This window comes from Pleurodeles waltl, chromosome 3_1, assembly GCF_031143425.1.
Source record: "Pleurodeles waltl isolate 20211129_DDA chromosome 3_1, aPleWal1.hap1.20221129, whole genome shotgun sequence".
Lineage (NCBI taxonomy): Eukaryota > Metazoa > Chordata > Amphibia > Caudata > Salamandridae > Pleurodeles > Pleurodeles waltl.
In genome coordinates, this window is record NC_090440.1 from 280,747,695 (window position 1) to 280,768,322 (window position 20,628).

A 20,628-nucleotide genomic window follows, 5' to 3' on the forward strand; every position below is an offset into this window, starting at 1 on the left:
CCCAGTCCATGCCTGCAGACTGTTTCTGCGGGCCCCCCTGCAACCGCGAGCTACTCCAGCCCCGGGCCTGACGCAGCCAGAGGAACCAGCGGTGCCCCGTATGCCTGAGGACCTTAAAGGTCGAGCCCCTCTCTGGGTTCCCCTGGACTGATCTTCCAGTCCATACCTGCAGCAACTTTGTAACCAGACTGATCCCAATAGACTTACACGGGGCACCAGACGATGAACGGCACCCGACCGCCCCAGTGCCGCTCGAGGTGACCTGCTGGTGGGGCCTTGGACCTTGTCCCGTACTTACCCTTAGTTAAGGAGATTGGTCCGGTAAGTACCATACATGTATACAGTGCTTGTTTCTCCTCCATAGGATAACACTGCATCTGAAAAATGCATTGTCAACTTTTAAAAACTCAAAGAATTCCTGACTCGAAAAGTACTCAACTGATTCTGATGATCTTGGTATCAACGTTTATATAGAAGTATGTGTTATTTATATAAATTGGTGTCTAATTTCTTTATTGAGTGTGTGTCTCACTTACTGTATGAGTGTGTGCCTTATATGCTTAGCCCTACCCTCTGATATGTCTCAGTGCTTGTCCACACAACCACAAAAGGGGGCATTTGAGATATCATTTGTGCCTCTGTGATACCTCTGGGGATTGCTTTGACTCTTTGCACAGTGTACCTCATTTGGTCCAGCTATATAAAGAGCCAGCTTCCTACAACCAGCAAAAGCAAATAACTGAAGGTATCCTGCATGTCATTAACTTTTTTTGCTACACTGCTTCTTAATAAAGCAGCACAGATGACTGTCACCAAAGACACCATAGCTAACTGTATACTTGTTAATTTCTTAGCAGGCGTTTCCACTATAACCATGTACAGACGGAATATGTCTGATCATATTTATTAGCTCGATTCCTTCATGGTACCTCGACACAAAGAACAGGGCAGTGTGACACACTGCCTTGTAAAAGACGTAGAGCAGCACCCCTCATATATCATGTTCTAAATAGAAAGCAGGAACTACTAAGTGCTCATCATTAACCTTCTGTCTGCTGCAGTTCTAATCTTAATGAGGTGTGAGCATCCCGCCATCCATGCACATCCTGGACATGGTGTGATAATGGTCTGACTGAAAGACGAGTCGGAGTGCTGAACATGAGGTAGGTAGGGTGGTGAGGGAAAGTTACATGTAAAAGAAAAGTTAAGTTAAAGGTACATCAAAGAGGGAAGGAATAATTGACAATAGAAATGAAGAGAAGGAAGGAAGCAATTAAAAGAAAAAAAACATCCCTATGATTTTTTATGGATCAAAAAAGAGTAATCATGAATAACCACGGATTTTTGGTGTTTCAGTTGTGTGTGTGCATGTATGTACACCTGGTGTGTATATTTTCTTTGCATGCGCACCTGCATTATTGAAAGAAGAGATCTGTTGGGCGTTTATATGAAAGCGATCATGGTACTACCATCCCAAAAGAGATGCCTGCTTCCAGGGAAGAGCTGATGCCTGTCAGTTGGCATCCCGGACCATGTGATAGTCTGAAAGAATCATTCTTTTTTGTGTTTTTTACAGGTTACCATCAGAGGGAAGATGTTTCCTCACACCGGGATGGGGAAGTCTGTTTTTCTACGTGAGGAGGTATGCGATGACGAAGGTGGCGAAGGTTCGACGCTGTCTACGGTCATGTGTTCCGTTGAAGAGCTGGCGCTGGCCCACTATAGGCAGCAGGGCTATGATCAGGGTAAAATCTGGTCTTTATCATGATTTTGTGTCATAACAGTAGCAAAACAGCAGTAGAAAAATATTTTGTGCATGGAGAAGCTAGTATAGGGATGTTTAATCCATGTTGATCATATTTCTTTATTGGAACATCAGCCCTATAAAAATTTAATTGCATATTTTGATATATGAGCTCTTCTGAGATGTTTGTTAGCTTCATTAGAGATTGCCTTGCTTTATTTTTCAGTAGTAGTAGGTTTATGAGCATTCTTGTTCTTGATTTTTTGGCATGGGCCACTATGATGATTCAAGCAATCCTTTACTTGAAGGAGTCAACTAAAATTGCATTTTAAAATCACTTTTTGTCTCTTTCTGTGCAACAATACCCCAAGGCATAGGAAGATTAGTGGCAGAGGGCTTTAGTTTCTTATGGATGCTGCTCGGGTAGGTGTAAGTTCAATGGAGGAAGAGTCACTTGCGATTTATGAATCACTTTTCACGTGTCACTGGAAAGTTTCATTTGTACTACGTCCCTCCTTGAGAAGCAGTGATGCGCTAATTAGCATGCTGACTGAAGTATAATTCTGTCTTGCAAGAATAGACGAAGCCCCTCGTTTTGCTTTTTATTTTGTGATAAAAGGTTTTTCAGGTTTCACTAATACTGGTACAGTATGGATAGCAGCAGTGCAAACTATGAGCACACACACTGCAGCCTGTACAGCTGCCACACATGCTTCCCTAGCACACAAACATGCATAGTACCGACATCATTGGTACAGAGTATCACACTCTCTCAAGCATCGGTACACACTCAGTATATGTGCATATCATTAGTAGTTACAATTGGTAAGTTTATTTGTATATAACAGGACGATACAGATCTGTGCTCTTGTTTCACCGGCTTCCTCCAACCGTCTCCTCCATCTACGCACCCCGCATTCTGTTGAGTCTCGTCCCCAAGATCAGTAATAAGCACGAGACTCGACAGACTGACGAGCCCAATACATCAGGCAAGACCCAACACATCTTCCCGCTTAACACAACAACAAATCCAAGAGAAATATACGGTAATGACAGTAACAATTGACCTGGCCTTTTCATAACTACATTCATTTAGGAATAACACATTCTTCTTGAGAACTAACACTGAGAACTTGGAAAGAAATATCTGAAAGAAATCCAGTGCAGTACATCCTAGCAAATTATGCGAAAAGCATATAATCTCGATATTTGCTGGGCAATACCTTGTCTCTTGACGATGCTCTCCGTTTTATATCTTTTGTTTTCTGCTTAACCATGGTAGAATCTTCCCTCCCTTTATCCAATAGTTCCACTTCACGCGCAATGAACAATTTCTCCTTATTCCACCAATTACCATCACTTAATTTGACTGCATTACTGCAAATTTTTACAACCCTTTTGGGGATAGAAAACTTAGACTCTCCTTTCTGAACAATATGTGCACTCTTAACCTTTACATAATCCCCCTCTTTCACACAAATTGTCTTCCTCGGTTCCCCCCTATACTTATTTTGAGCTGACTCTCTTCTTTCATTTACCTTCTCAATCAAGCTTTCATTAATGGCAAACTCACCCATCCACTGTCTTGTTAACTTGGTTGCAGGAACCCTACCCCTCAATAATACAAAAGGAGATACTCTGTATCTGCATTTGGAGTGGTACGCACTGCCCACAACAATTTCCTCAGTTCTACCTTGCAATTCAAACTTCTGGCCTTAGCTAGCTGCACATTCTCCTTAATCACCCTATTAAATCGTTCGACAAGGCCATTACTTCTAGGATAATACAGCGAATTTTTGACATGCTTAATGCCCATGTATGCCAGGAAACTAGTAAGTTGAGCTGAAGTGAACTGACATCCATTTTCCGTGAGTATCTCATCAGGGATTCCTTCCCTGTCAAAAACAGATTATAAGAACTCAATGACTTTTTACAATTCGGTACCTTAACAAACTTAAGCTCGGGCCAACGGCTGTAAAAATCAATCAATAATACTCCATATTCGACCACACAACTAGACAGCACAATGGGACTGTTAGAAATGGGGTCTTTGGTTGACAGTCAGGTTATCCCCTGTTCAAGCAAGGACCCTCACTCTAGTCAGGGTAAAAGAGAATCACCCTCAGCTAACCCCTGCTTACCACCTTGGCAGCTTGGCAGAGCAGTAGGCTTAACTTCAGAGTGCTAGGTGTAAAGTATTTGTACCAACACACAGTAACTTAATGCAAAACACTACAAAATGACACAGCACCAATTTAGAAAAATAGGAAATATTTATCTAAACAAAACAAGACCAAAACGACAAAAACCCGACATACACAAGTCAAGTTATGAATTTTTAAAGATTAAACTCAAAAATAGCGCTTAGAAACAAAAATGCTTCGATAAGATGTTAACACGGCGTCATGATGGAGTCCTTCCCAACAAGCCGACACCAGCGGTGCCGGACACGGAGTCGTGTAGACCCCCAAGTACAGTACCTTTGGTGAAGAGTGAAAACAAGCCGATGCGCGAAGTCGGGGACCGCGGCGTCTGTGCGAAATGTTGAATCCGCGCACTTTGCGCGGCGTCGGTCACGACGTGGTGCGGCGACTTCCACGGAGTCGCGGACTTCAGCGGGCTGCAGCGGCGTCGGGACTGCGAAGAGCATCACGTTCCAGTGAAGGTCACGGCGTCGGGTGCAGGCGGCGTCACTGGATTCAGCAGCGGCGTCGGTCCGAAGTCGTCCGAAGTCTATTTCCTTGGATTTCCACCAGCTTTCCTTTCAAGGGCCCAGGGACTGGATAGGGCACCACTTGTCAGAGCAGGAGTCTCTCCAGAGACTCCAGGTGCTGGCAGAGAGAAGTCTTTGTTGTCCCTGAGACTTCAAACAACAGGAGGCAAGCTCTAAATCAAGCCCTTGGAGAGTTCTTCACAAGATGGAAGGCACACAAAGTCCAGTCTTTGCCCTCTTACTCTGGCAGAAGCAGCAACTGCAGGATAGCTCCACAAAGCACAGTCACAGGCAGGGCTCTTCAGCTCTTCTCCAGGCAGAGGTTCCTTCTTGTTTCCAGAAGTGTTCTAAAGTCTGTGGTGTTGGGTGCCCTTCTTATACCCAGTTTCTCCTTTGAAGTAGGCCTACTTCAAAGTAAAGTCTCTTTGGAATGTGAAATCCTGCCTTGCCCAGGCCCCAGACACTCACGAGGGGGTTGGAGACTGCATTGTGTGAGGGCAGGCACAGCCCTTTCAGGTGCGAGTGACCACTCCTTCCCTCCCTCCTAGCACAGATGGCTCATCAGGATATGCGGGCTACACCCCAGCTCCCTTTGTGTCACTGTCTAATGTGAGGTACAACCAGCCCAACTGTCAAACTGACCCAGAAAGGGAATCCACAAACAGGCAGAGTCACAGAAATGGTATAAGCAAGAAAATGCTCACTTTCTAAAAGTGGCATTTTCAAACGCACAATCTTAAAATCAACTTTACTAAAAGATGTATTTTTAAATTGTGAGCTCAGAGACCCCAAACTCCACATGTCCATCCGCTCCCAAAGGGAATCTACACTTTAATCAGATTTAAAGGTAGCCCCCATGTTAACCTATGAGAGGGACATGCCTTGCAACAGTGAAAAACGAATTTAGCAATATTTCACTGTCAGGACATATAAACCACATTACTATATGTCCTACCTTAACCATACACTGCACCCAGCCCTTGGGGCTAGCTAGGGCCTACCTTAGGGGTGTCTGACATGTAAGAAAAGGGAAGGTTTAGGCCTGGCAAGGGGGTACACTTGCCAAGTCGAATTTACAGGTAAAAGTGCGCACACAGACACTGCAATGGCAGGTCTGAGTCATGATTACAGAGCTACTTATGTGGGTGGCACAACCAGTGCTGCAGGCCCACTAGTAGCATTTGATTTACAGACCCTGGCACCTCTAGTGCACTTTACTAGGAACTTACTAGTAAATCAAATATGCCAATCATGGATAAACCAATCACATACACATTTTGTAAAGGAGCACTTGCACTTTAGCACTGGTTAGCAGTGGTAAAGTACCCAGAGTAACAAAAACAGCAAAATCAGAGAACAGCACAGATCAACAACCTGGGGAACAGAGGCAAAAAGTTAAGGGAGACCACGCCAAGGATGAAAAGTCTAACACGTGTCCCCCCCAGCTGAAAGTGGGGAGCAACTACCCAACCTCATGGGACTTCTCATTACTAAGGCGGAAGAACCTGGACAGACCATCAGCATTGGCGTGCTCTGTACGAGGACGGTGTTCCACCGTAAAGTCCATCCCCTGTAGGGAAATGGACCACCTCAATAATTTTAAATTCTCACCCCTCATCTGCATTAACCATCTGAGGGGCCTGTGGTCGGTCTGAACTCGGAAGTGAGTCCCAAACAAGTAGGGTCTTAGCTTCTTCAGGGCCCAGACCACAGAAAACATGTCACATTCTATGGCACTCCACCTACGTTCCCTTGGTAGTAACCTCCTGCTAATGAAGGCTACGGGTTAATCTAGGCCCTCTTCATTAAGCTGTGAGAGTACTGCTCCAATACCATGCTCTGAGGTGTCTGTTTGCACAACAAACTCCTTGGAGTAGTCAGGTGCCTTCAGCACAGGTGCTGTGCACATGGCAGCCTTCAGGGCATCAAAAGTGTTCTGGCAAGCCTCTGTCCAGATCACTTTCCTGGGTTGCTTCTTAGAAGTCAACTCAGTTAAGGGGGTAACAATGGTACCATATCCCTTAACAAACCTCCTGTAATATCCTGTGAGACCTAAAAAGGCTCTCACTTCAGTCTGGGTCTTGGGAGGCTCCCAAGCCAGAATCGTGTCAATCTTAGGCTGTAGGGGTGCCACCTGGCCACTTCCCACCTAGTGTCCTAAGTACACCACAGAACCCTTCCCTATTTGGCACTTGCTCACCTTAATAGTGAGGCCTGCCTTCTGCTTGGCCTCTAACACTCTCCAGAGGTGTTGCAGGTGTTCCTCCCATGTGGAACTAAACACAGCAATGTCATCCAGGTAGGCGGCACTGAACTCATCCAGTCCTGCCAACACCTGGTTGACCAACCTCTGAAAGGTGGCAGGGGCATTCTTCATCCCAAATGGCATCACTTTAAATTGAAAGTGTCCATCTGGTGTAGAGAATGCTGACCTCTCCTTGGCCCCCTCAGTTAAGGCAATCTGCCAGTACCCAGATGTTAAATCAAATGTACTGAGGCACTTGGCAGCTCCCAACCGGTCAATGAGCTCATCAGCTCGGGGGATGGGGTGTGCGTCAGTCTTGCTGACCGCATTGAGTCCCCGGTAGTCCACACAGAACCTGAGTTCTGGAGTGGCACCAGGTGCAGCAGCCTTTGGGACCAATACCACTGGGCTGGCCCAAGGACTGCTGGAGTGCTCAATAACCCCTAGGGTAAGCATTTTGGATACCTCATCCTTAATGCATGTCCTGACCCTGTCAGTCACCCTGTAAAGCTTCTGTTTAATAGGTGTACTATCCCCAGTGTCCACATCATGTGTGCACAAGTGTGTGACTCCTGGGATCAGGGGAAACAGTGAGGAAAACTGTCCCAACATGTGGCAACAGTTACCTTGCTGCTCCTCAGTCAGGGAGGGGGAGAGGATCACTCCCTCCACTGACCCATCTTTTTCTCCTGCAGACAGGAGGTAAGGAAGAGGCTCACTCTCCTCCTCTACCCCATCATTTGTCGCAGGGAGCATAGACAGTTCAGTCCACTCAAAGTGAGGTTTGAGGCGGTTGACATGCAGGACCCTTAAAGCGTTCCTTGGAGACCGCAAGTCCACCAGGTAGGTGACTTCACTCTTGCGCTCCACCACCTTAAATGGCCCAGTCCACTTATCCTTGAGCGCCCTAGGCTCCACTGGCGCCATTGACCAATTATGTCATTAGCAATTTTACTCCGTTGTTTACTGGGTACTTCTATTGCCTCAACAGGAGTAGGTAAAGTGACTTGAGACTTGTCACTTATTGCACACTTTTATCCAACCCTGGCCACCAAAAATTCTCACAAATTCTTCTCTTCATAGCTCGCATTCCTATGTGACCTTCATGGCACAATGTTAGTATCCTGTGCTTCATGCCCTCTGGCACAACCAGAACATCAGCTCGCATTAAAATTTGGTTCACAACTGATAATTCTTCAATGACTTGTTTGTAAGCCTCACAATGACTAGACTTACTCACAGACCACCCTTGAAGAATGCCCTCCTTAACTTCTTTTATTTGTTTGTCTTTTTCACACGCTTCTTTCAACTCAGCTTCTGTTACAGCACCATCCAGTTGGCAATCTATGGAGCATACCAACACATCATCCTCATCCATTCCTTCTCCATCCTGCTTATTATCACATTGACTTGGAAGATGGGAAAGACAATCAGCAAGTACATTTCTAGCTCCGGGCACATATTCCACATGGTAATCATACATCTGTAGTCTGTACTGCAATTTTGCTATTCTGGGAGTAGCATGTTGCGCACCACTGGTGGAAAACAACTGCACTAGAGGTTTATGATCCATCCTGACCATAAAATGCACACCCCACAGATAAGTTTTGAAATGCATAGTCCCCCACCAACTTGCAAGAGATTCCCTCTCTATAGTTGAATAAGTAGCTTCAGCACCTCTCAAACTTAAGATTTCTTATGTTATAAGTATTTTCCACACAATTGGGAATAAATCTGGTGTAGAACTCAATCAATCCCATAAAATACCTAACTTGATCCTTATTGTATGAGGATTGAAAATCTTCAATAGCTTTAACCAAACTTGCTTTTGGTTCTACCCCTCGTTCAGATATTTTGTAGCCTAACTAATCAATACACATTGTGCCAAATTTACACTTGTTTGCCTTGAGAGTGATTCCTTTGTCATTTAAAATTGACAAAGCTTGACTCATCCTTTCATCATGTTGTTTTTGATCCTTCCCAAAAATCAAAATATCATCCTGGAATGCAATGATTCCCCTAGATTTTTTAATAAGTTATCCACAACCCTTTGGAACATGGCGGAAGCTGACGCCAAACCAATAGGCATGCGTTTGAATTGGAACAACCCTTCAGGCATAATAAAAGCCGCCAAGTGTCTTGACTCAGGGTGTAAATTGATTTGGTGGTATGCAGAAGCCATATCCAGCAAACTAAACCTGCTAGCATTTTCAAGAGTAGACAACATCACAGCAATGTTAGGTAAGGGGTGGCGATCTACCCAAATATGTGCGTTAAGATCTTGCAGGTCCACACACATATGTGTTGATCCGTTAGCCTTGCGAGCAATCACAATTGGAGCTACCGAATCAGAAGCTTCTATCCTTTCAATGACATCCTGCTCGCATAACCTGTCAAGCTCTTTTCTCAACTCTGCCCTTAACACCAAAGGTACTCTCTGAACCTTATGCACCATAAGAACAGCATTATCTTCCACCTTAATTCTGTGTAAAAAACCCTTGAACATTCCAATCTCCTCTTTGAAGACGCCAGGAAATTCATCTTGCCGTGCACAGATAATACATGTTTATAGTTCTTGCTTAATATCACTTGATCAGGATTGTTAGGATCCAGTAAGATTCCTAAACTCTTTTGATCATCCCATCCCAATAAACATGTATCATCCCTTGCAACATACGCAATTCCCTTTGACGTGTTTCTTTGAAAACTGATTTCGACTTCACACTCAACCAACACCTCTACAGGTTTTCCTCCATAACCCACTGGTTTGATGTGAGATTCCTTAAGTTCAATGTGGGCAAAACATTCCTTCCATTTCCTTTCACTCAAGAGAGTATAAGGTGAACCTGAGTCAGCCACCACTTTTACTTCATAGCCGTAAATTATCAAATTGCAGAAAGTCTTTTAGACGTATTGGAAAATACCCCACAATTATTACCTTCACTTAATTGAGATATGTTAGTAATGGTTGTATTTCATCCTCCTCACTGGTAGTAGACTCTAACCCACTAACATTATCATTAAGTACTCTGAGAACTCTGCCTCTAGTATTGGACGCCAATGCCAATTTACCTTTGGCTTTGCACACCCTAGCAAAATGAGGCACTTGGAACTATTTTTTTCTAATGCTGGACAAACACTCGCATTTCCTAAATGTAAAGCATCTATAAAACTCAGACTTTCTAAAATTCTCCTTTTTACCAGATGACTCAGGTCTAACGTTTACATGATTAATGTTAGACTTCTGTTAAACTAGCGATACACTCTGATGCAAGTCCTTGTCACCAGATGTGTTCATTTGTTCCAAGTCCGTTGTTGTATTTTTCTATTCTAGTAGCAATTTCCACAGCTTTCTCTAATGTTAAATTTGGTGTTGACAAAAGAGTTTCTTGTACCTTCTTATTGTGTGTTTTTTCAACAAGTTGATCTCCTTGCATGCCTTATAATCGCATGATACAGCTAAAATTCTCAGGGCACCACGAAACTCGCAACAGATTCACCAGAAATTTTAACTCTTTTGTAAAACTTGTGTCTCTCCATAATAACATTCTTACACACTTTAAATATAGCATCTAGAGACTTAATAGCAGAAGAATATTCATCAATTCCTCCATCTCCCTCTCCTTCTGCCACTGGTACTCCTACTTGAGGAATGTGTTTCAAAATTTTACGGCCTTCAGGTCCTAGACAATGTCAAAGAATGGCACATTTTTTTCTTGTGAGTAAAGGAATCACCATCCAGTGTATCCAGATAAGCCTCGAATCCTTCTTTCCACAATTCCCAGCCTGAATCTGAAGAAGCAGGATCCAGGGTAAAAACAGGAGGTGGTAAAATGGAGTGGTGCATGAGAAAATTTTGTACTATTAAATTGCCACACTTAAAATTATGAGGTGTGCGTGTCACCGTAAATTGAAGGCAAATTGTCCAACAATAGAATACGATAGTAAATACGTACAACTGGAATGTTAGTGACACGCTTGTGTGTTAAGGTGTGTGTCATGGTTTACAGTTAGTGCCACTAACAGAAGAAAACGTGCTGTCAAGTTCCCGTCCTTCCTAGAAGTAAATGAGCGCTGAAAAACGCTGTAACGCTCTGAAAAACGCTAAATTCATGTTTGCAGCGTGCCGTGTAGTGAATTATAGTTAATTGCCCAATTTGTAGGCAAATCATAGTCTCCAGGACAACAGACTCGTTGGTAGTGTGTTACGTAATGAGGGGAGGAATGCCGGCTTCAGTGACCCTGTAGGAAAGTGCCATCTTGCCTGGCATGTTACCCCCATATTTCACTGTATATATGTTGTTTTAGTGTATGTGTCACTGGGACCCTGCCAGCCAGGGCCCCAGTGCTCATAAGTGTGCCCTGTATGTGTTCCCTGTGTGATGACTAACTGTCTCACTGAGGCTCTGCTAACCAGAACCTCAGTGGTTATGCTCTCTCTACTTTCTAAATTGTCACTAACAGGCTAGTGACCAATTTCACCAATTCACATTGGCATACTGGAACACCCTTATAATTCCCTAGTATATGGTACTGAGGTTCCCAGGGTATTGGGGTTCCAGGAGATCCCTATGGGCTGCAGCATTTCTTTTGCCACCCATAGGGAGCTCTGACAATTCTAACACAGGCCTGCCACTGCAGCCTGAGTGAAATAACGTCCACGTTATTTCACAGCAATTTACCACTGCACTTAAGTAACTTATAAGTCACCTATATTGCTAACCTTCACCTGGTGAAGGTTGGGTGCTAAGTTACTTAGTGTGTGGGCACCCTGGCACTAGCCAAGGTGCCCCCACATCGTTCAGGGCAAATTCCCCGGACTTTGTGAGTGCGGGGACACCATTTCACGCGTGAACTATACATAGGTCACTACCTATGTATAGCATCACAATGGTAACTCCGAACATGGCCATGTAACATGTCTAAGATCATGGAATTGTCACCCCAATGCCATTCTAGCATTGGGGATACAATTCCATGACCCCCCCGAGTCTCTAGCACAGACCCGGGTACTGCCAAACTGCCTTTCCCGGGGTTTCACTGCAGCTGCTGCTGCTGCCAACCCCTCAGACAGGTTTCTGCCCTCCTGGGGTCCAGCCAGGCCTGGCCCAGGAAGGCAGAACAAAGGACTTCCCAGAGAGAGGGTGTTACACCCTCTCCCTTTGGAAAAAGGTGTCAGGGCTGGGGAGGAGTAGCCTCCCCCAGCCTCTGGAAATGCTTTGATGGGCACAGATGGTGCCCATCTCTGCATAAGCCAGTCTACTCCGGTTCAGGGATCCCCCAGCCCTGCTCTGGTGCGAAACTGGACAAAGGAAAGGGGAGTGACCACTCCCCTGACCTGCACCTCCCAGGGGAGGTGCCCAGAGCTCCTCCAGCTTGCCCCAGACCTCTGCCATCTTGGATTCAGAGGTGTGCTGGCACACTGGACTGCTCTGAGTGGCCAGGGTACAGCAGGTGACGTCAGAGACTACTTCTGATAGGCTCTTACCTGTGTTGCTAGCCTATCCTCCTTCCTAGGTAGCCAAACCTCCTTTTCTGGCTATTTAGGGTCTCTGCTTTAGGGAATTCTTCAGATACCGAATGCAAGAGCTCACCAGAGTTCCTCTGCATCTCTCTCTTCACGTTCTGCCAAAGGATCGACCTCTGACTGCTCAGGACGCCTGCAAAACCGCAACAAAGTAGCAAAGACGACTACTGCAACCTTGTATCGCTGATCCTGCCGCCTTCTCGACTGTTTCCTGGTGGTGCATGCTCTCAGGGTAGCCTGCCTCCTTCTTGCATCAGGAGCTCTGAAGAAATCTCCTGTGGGTCCCCTCTCAGCACGACGAGCGTGGTCCCTGGAACTCAGCAACTCTGTCCAAGTGACTCCCACAGTCCAGTGACTCTTCAGTTCAAGTTTGGTGGAGGTAAGTCCTTGCCTCCCCACGCTAGACTGCATTGTTGGGTACCTCGTGATTTGCAGCTGCTCCGGCTCCTTGCACTCTTCCATTATTTCCTTCGTGCACAGCCAAGCCTGGGTCCCCGACACTCTAACCTGCAGTACACAACCTTCTGAGTTGTCCTCCGGCGTCGTGGGACTCCCTTTTGTGTCTTCGGGTGGACTCCGGTTCACTCCTCTTCCAAGTGCCTGTTCTGGTACTTCTGCGGGCGCTGCCTGCTTCTGTGAGGGCTCCCTGACTTGCTGGGCTCCCCCTCTGTCTCCTCACCCAAGTGGCGACATCCTGGTCCCTCCTGTGCCACAGCATCATCCAAAAACCCTAACCGCGACCCTTGCAGCTAGCAAGGCTTGTTTGCGGTCTTTCTGCGTGGGAACACCTCTGCTAGCTTCTTCACGACGTGGGACATCCATCCTCCAAAGGGGAAGTTTCCCCTTCGTTCTTGCAGAATCCACAGCTTCTACCATCCGGTGGCAGCTTCTTTGCATTCTCAGCTGGCATTTCCTGGGCATCTGCCCACTCTCGACATTGTCGTGACTCTTGGACTTGGTCCCCTTGTTTCACAGGTACTCAGGTCCGGAAATGCACTTCGGTTGCTTTGCTGGTGTTGGTCTTCCTTGCAGAAACCCCCTATCATGACTTCTGTGCTCTCTGGGGGGTTATAGGTGCACTTTACACCTACTTTTCAGGGTCTTGGGGTGGGCTATTTTTCTAACCCTCACTGTTTTCTTACAGTCCCAGTGACCCTCTACAAGCTCACATAGGTTTGGGGTCCATTCGTGGTTCGCATTCCACTTTTGGAGTATATGGTTTGTGTTGCCCCTATACCTATGTGCTCCTATTGCAATCTACTGTAACTTTACATTGCTTGCATTACTTCCTTTTGCTATTACTGCATATTTTTGGTATTGTGTACATATATCTTGTGTATATTTGGCATCCTCATACTGAGGGTAGTCACTGAGATACTTTTGGCATATTGTCATAAAAATAAAGTACCTTTATTTTTAGTTTATCTGTGTATTGTGTTTTCTTATGATATTGTGCATATGACACCAGTGGTATAGTAGGAGCTTTGCATGTCTCCTAGTTCAGCCTAAGCTGCTCTGCTATAGCTACCTTCTATCAGCCTAAGCTGCTAGAAACACCTCTTCTACACTAATAAGGGATAACTGGACCTGGTACAGAGTGTAAGTACCCCTTGGTACCCACTACAAGCCAGGCCAGCCTCCTACAGACCCCCACTGCTACCACATTGTGAAGCGCGCACGCTGGAACTGAGACGCGTGTGCCTCCAAAATCGTCTCCTCGCGGCTGCGCACGCTTCCAAAATCAGCTCCTCGTGGCTCCACAGGGAAACCAGAATTGGTTAATTTAAGGAATAAAACAGCGACAGCTGCAAACACGGGCATGGACCACCCATCCACCAACCAGAAATCGCTGGCAGCCAGAGTATCGTCTCTCGACAGAATGAAGGCTAATTGCCGAACTGCCTTGTGAAAATCGGAGATCTCACCTTGATGCACTCGTGGATGAGAGTATCGTCCTGAAGGAGTCCCTCATCGGCAATACAAAGTATTAGTAGTTACAATTGGTAAGTTTATTTGTATATAAAAGAACGATACAGATCTCCGCTCTTCTTCCACCGGCTTCCACCAACCGTCTCCTCCACATATGCACCCCGTATTCTGTTGAGTCTCGTGCCCAAGATTCGGTAATAAGCACAAGACTCGACAGACTGACGATCCCAATACATCAGGCAAGACCCAACACAGCTCAGCAAGCTTCACTGAGGCATCTAATAAGTAGAGCATAGGAAGCAGGTGCTCAAGTATTAAGTGCATAAAACAAGTACTACATGGCGACAGAAGGGCAAGCTTGCAACCAGACACTACAGCAAAAGCAGTAACTATTCGAGGTTCCCATTTACAGAATAGAGAGCGCATGGACAACGTTAGTGCAGCACAGGCAACAGCACTGCAAGTGTCCATCATACTTAAAGAAAAGTACAGCACAGGTAGTCGCAGCGCAACCTTCTCTCACGTAGGCGTGGTACTTCATGTATAACCCCCGTCATTCCCACACACAATGCAACCAAAGCACAGATAACTCGGGAAGGAGATTTGTCCCAGCAGTGGCCTCCCTAGGCTGGATCCACGCAGTTTCGATATTGCTTCCAGATCTGTCCTTAAATTACTTTATATGCTTTGCTGTTGGTTTATGGCCAACCTGGCTGGTGCGAGCCTGGAAGCATTTGTTCTGTCCACGTACATTGTGTCAGAGAACGTGAGAATAGGAGGGATGCATTAAAAAAACATACACATCATCATTTCAACGCTCCTGAAACATCTAATACGCTTCTTTCCCTTGGTAGAAAATCAAGAATAAGCCCCAATGACGCTTGCAGACTCCATTCTCTTTCCAGAAAAAAACTGTGCTAAGACAAGCTAACCAAATCATATAGGTTAGACTTGGCTCTGTTTTTCAAGCATTCCCCTTCTCAGCCTTTGTCACTATGAGACCTGTTATACCAGTGCCCACCTTAAGGGTGCTTAACATAAGCACAAATCTTCAAATGCAGTGGATGCTATGCCAGTAAATAATAACACCGTTGTGTTTTTCAACATAACGTGATTCAACAGGAAACATTTTTAAATTTAAAAAAAGTAGTAGATTCTCTCACATTATTTGTAAGAATTTTGCAATTTCCTGATTTGACGGTGTCATCTTTTGCGGCCTAAATGAAAGTCACCATGTCACGAATTATATTAATTATATCATATTATATTTAAGTAGTAAACCAGCCACTTGTCACTAGTCAGCATCATTGTATACAAGAGAATCACTGTGCCGCATGTGCACCTTTATCTATTTCAGCCTGAGACACCCTTTTGACTGAGATGAAAAATTGTAAGCATGTATTACCTGCTTACCCAAATAACCCACAAAAATGGCCAAACTATTATTTACAGATAATAAAACCTGGCAGGAGCAGGTTTGACCAACGGTAGGTGGTAGGCAGTGGCTGCATGGACACCACTGATCCTATGTTCCTCCCTACCGATATTCTTGGCTCCTTTGCTGCTATAGCAGGCACAGGTTTCCTACAAGTGCCCTCTCAATTTACAGTCTCCAAAATAGAAAGAAGACTTGTGTAACACAGATCAGTACTAGAATAGGAAATGTCTATGGCGTCAACAGCATTGGACGTACTATGTTCAGTGGGTTAAACGAACTATAAATACAAGTCTGTTGGAGAGGGAGAATCATACAAGTATAGAAGTGGACAGGAAATTCGGAGTGACCCAGCGAGGAAAAAGGTAGAGTATTTGACAAAATTGAATGGTCATAAAAATATAGTCAAGGAATTTCTCATTATCTTGCACATCCCTATTAAACATATATCTTTTGGAGGCTTTGTGTTTTCAAAACTTGTTTTTCTGATTCACCCTAGGAATTCATGGTGAAGGATCCACATTTAGCACCCTGTTTAGCTTACTTTTGTGGGACATAATCTTTATGGAAGGTGTGCCAGATGTCTTCAGAAATCCCTATCAGGTATTTACCAATATTTGCTTTTGATAAGTTAAAATGATGCAAAAACATTAAGTGACACTAAGAACGAGTTCTTTTTACAAACTGTAATACGGTTTCTGATGGTTACTTAAAATCGCAGATACGTCAACTTGTGAATATTCTCCAGGCGTTAGACTGGATGCAGAAACTTTAAAGCACTACTCCTTTGTGCTGGAAGGTGATGTCGTGAGGCTCCACCTCAACGTCATTCTGCTCCGGAAGTGATGAGCAGAACTGCCTATAAGTCCAGCTGACGTCAGTTTCTTTCTTTCCTTGCCTTCACATGCAGATCAAGACCAAATTGTCAAAGTTTTACCAGTGTGCACGGGAAAATTTAACTCCAGAAAATGAACCCCAGAACAGTGGTTGAAGCTATGTAGGGCCTGTCAAAAGCAGATGTCTGTGACAGACCCTCATGAAGTGTGTCTTTGGTGCCTTGGTTTGGAGCACAACTCCAGGTCCTCTGATGACTGCACTGAGATGAACCCGAATGCCATACAGGGCCATATCGGGCCGCAAGGCCAAACTTTTTCACTAATGCAAGCAGTTGAAGTCGAAAAGAAGGTCTTGTTCCTGTGACAGATAATAATTTTGGTCAAAGGATTTGGGTAAGAAGAAGCATAATAAGTGGGAGTTGGCCTCTTCCTGCCCCTATCGAGCTCCATAGTGAGTTTTTTCAACCTACCTACTAGACTCCTCCCGATCTTCATCGGAGCCAGTTCCAAGTCTAATCCTGACTCACAATGTTTTCCCGTGTCCGCTGGTGACGTAACAGCAAGCAGAAGCCCTCAGCAAGAGTATTTATGACTCTTTACCAGCTCACTCTGGCATGCCTTTGGAGATCCTTGTGGCCCAGAGACCTCCAGTCAAACTTCTGCTGGCGGTTCTGGCCTTGGTGCCATCTTTGCTCCTTGAACCTGCATCAGGTCCAGCAGTGGCTCCAGTGCAGACGTCCGTATCTGTGCAGTCAGTAACGGTGGTGAATAACCAGCATAATAAATGTAAAATGTGTCTGGGCATGGCAATGCCACCAGAGGAATTCACAGACTATTGTGCTATCTACCATGATCCTGACTGAGACAATGCAGAGCTGTGACCAGCATGCAGCCAACAGGCTATCCCACCAATTCTGACACTTTGCCCTTACCATGCCGTAGGGTCCAAACTTTACACAATCTTGTCTGAACTGACCCAGGCAATGAAAGTTAAGATGAATGGAATTATTATAACCCACAATATGATAAGGAAAACTGGAATTAAGTACTACAAGGTGCCTTGTGTCTGCTCCTTGCCCTGCTATGGAGGAAAGTGCCTCTTTCACAGTTGTTATGCAGAGGGAGTTAGAAGTCTTGGATCTTGTGCTCCACACTGTGGAGGTAAAAACTAATGCTTTAATTGATGTACTTTAGAGAGGCCAGGCTTTTACAGATGCATTCCTGCCATTTAACAAGGCCTGGAGGATACTGTTTTGGGCACTTGGGTAAATCCTTGTTCAGATCCATCTGGTAAAAGGCAGGTTACCTGTTGCCATCACCCTACAATAGGCAACCCATCCTTTCATACACAACATCTGGCACCATAGAGTTTGGTGGTACTGGCGTCCACCAGCAAAGTAAATTCCAATGCCTTTTCTGCTTCTCTGCCTGACTGTAAGAATAGAGACATTTGACAAGTGTATTTTATCCTCTGTAAACCTTGCTCTGAGGTGAGCCAGCTGTCTTCTCTGTTGCTGCTTCCAAGCCCTTTGTGACACAGTGACATATATTTACCAGCAACCTTCTGAGTTCCCTTACTCAAGCTATTCAGGATGTTCTTGATGCAGTGAAATTTGTAATAGGTTCTAGTTTGGACACCACTGACTCCTTGGGTTGAGCAGTGGACACCAGTATGGAACTTTGCCATCACGCCTGGATGAGGTCTACTAACTTCTCTGGGGAGGTCCAAGCATCTGTGAAGCATATGCCATTGATAGCTCTTCCCATTTTGGAGAAAAAGAGGATTCAGTCCTTGAAACTGTTTTTAAGAAGAGTAGGGCAGTAGCACATTTCTTGGGGGTCTCTGCTCTCTCAGACATTTCCATCAACAGTTGTGCTCTCTCTGTTGTTTCAGTCAAGGGTATTCGTTTTCGCCAATGCCAGATGCCTCTATCAGCACAGGAGGCAATTCAGTCCTTTCCTGGCTTAGGTCGCTGTTCTCAAAGACAATTAGGACAGCAAGGACAGCGTGCAGCTCAGTCCCCTGTCTCCAGCATTCACAGCTGCAAAACTGATTTAGTATGTCCTTGTTGGCACGCAACCTACCCGTTGAAGGCAGGATCCAGTATGTCATCCTGGGGTGTCACACCATCATTTCAGACAAGTGAGGCCTCCACATTGTAGATCAGGTCTATGCCATCTCATTTATTTCTACTGTGCCGCACCTTCCACTGCCATCAGGTCGGCTGACGGGGAACCCTTTTTCTTGAAGCAGGAAGTGCAGGCCCTTTTAGCCAAAGGGGCAATAAAGAGGTTTCTGGTCTGGGACAAACTCAGGATGCTCATGGTGGCCCAGGACCTGTCTGGCCTAGACACCAGAGATTGGATGGTGGTGTTGGACCAGCAGGACACTTATTTCCATACCACCATCCTACTAGCCCAAATGCTCTACCTTCACAGTGCTCCCTTTTGGCCTCATCAGTACCCCTAGGTTGTTTATGAAAGTAATTGCAGTGGTTGCAGCACATAGCGGTTACCAGTCTTTTCCCTACCTTGATGACTGGCTGCTGAAGATCAGCTCGACAACTACTACCTTGACTGTCCGGTCTGCCGAAGGGGAAATTTTGCCTGCTTGGTCTGAGCTACTTCATAGACCCACCACCTGGGGAGGTACTGCTATGGTATCTATTCAGAAGGTGAGGAATCTGTGGCTAGAGGTATCCACCTGAAGAACAAGTTACTTACGTTCCGTAATGATCTTTCTGGTGAATACAGAAAGATCAGGCTGCAGATTTCTTACTGACCCTCCTATCTCCCTGTTCTGTGAACTTGACTCTTTTCCCACCCAAAAGTGTCCCAATTTAGCCATCTTCTCATGGATCACACCAATCTGCCAATAGGCCGCAGACAGCCTAAGAAAGCAACTGATGTTGTTGCGCTGACATGTAGGTATGCTCATCACCTCCAGAGAAGGACGACGTTAGTGCGTGGTTGCACACCACCACTAACTGGCATTCAGGAGATCCAGTCTCACTTCTGCAAAATATTCACAAGGCGAGGAATCTGTTGCTACTTGTCCTTTCTCCTTACAGTGTATAATTTCTAAGAGATTACTCTGCCACTAAGTTGTTTACAGTTTTCTTTTATTATTTGTTAGGTGTTCATCTGTCATTTTATTTACCAAATTTTGTTTTCTTTTGTTGAAGATCTTGAGCTTTTGTTATTCAGTTATTTCATTTGTTTAATTGTGTTTATTTATTTTAATCAGTCAGTAACGGTGGTGAATAACCAGCATAATAAATGTAAAATGTGTCTGGGCATGGTCCATTGTCAGAATTCTTTCTGAGTCGGTATGTTCAATTTATGTATTTATTTAGGAGAGCAAACCTATAACCGCTTAATCTACAGCTCCACTCCAACTGTCCACTCCGTTTCCCCAATTCTCGAACATCGTGTCCGGTTACTGTGGAGCCAGTAACCTAGACATCACATCTCCCTCCGCAATGGCAGCTTGTATACTACCCATGATTACTCTGTTAAACCATTCAACAATACCATTTCGTGCTGGATGGTAAACTAGTTTTTTTTTTAGCAATGATTCCATTCCTCCTTATGAACTTATTAAATTTCTCTGACATAAACTGTGGTCCTTTGTCACTCAACACATACTTTGGAATACCTTCTCTTAAGAACAAACTCTCTAAGAAGATAACTACTTCTTTCGCCTCAATCTTCTCTAAAACCATAATCTCCAGCCACTTAGAGTAATTGTCTGCAGCAGCTATCATATGCTTAGATATCCCTATATCATTCAAAACTGGTCCTAATATGTCTATACTCACTTCTTCCCAAGGCCGTTCTGGAAGTATACGTTCACCCAGGGAATGTTTAAACACAGAGTGAGACTTATCAGTATTAGAACAAGTAATACAATTCTTCACTAATTTCTCAAATGCTACATCTATACCAGGACACCAATCCAAGGATTTCACTCTTTTCTTCAGTTTCACTATGCCCAGATGCCCTTCATGGTTCAATTCTAAATCTTAACCCATCTGGAGGTACCAAGTCCCAGTCTCTTCACAGGGTAATGGAGATTGACTTAAATGATCTGCTACTTTATTAATCTTTCCTGGTAGATATTCCACATCATACACATAATCCAAAAGCTTTAATGTCATTCTTGCTATGCGTGGTGTTGCTTTGAGAATCCCACATGA

The 20,628-nt window shown here is 44.9% G+C and overlaps 1 protein-coding gene across 1 annotated transcript in view; it reads left to right on the forward strand.

Annotated features, from left to right (window-relative positions):
* The window catches only part of FAN1 (FANCD2 and FANCI associated nuclease 1), a 231,126-nt gene that overhangs the window by 145,235 nt on the left and 65,263 nt on the right, over positions 1 to 20,628 (forward strand). Inside the window, exons 10-11 of the mRNA XM_069222393.1 lie at positions 1,577 to 1,745; positions 16,093 to 16,196. Coding sequence (XP_069078494.1) covers positions 1,577 to 1,745; positions 16,093 to 16,196 — 273 coding nt within the window. The remainder of the gene's footprint in view (positions 1 to 1,576; positions 1,746 to 16,092; positions 16,197 to 20,628) is intronic.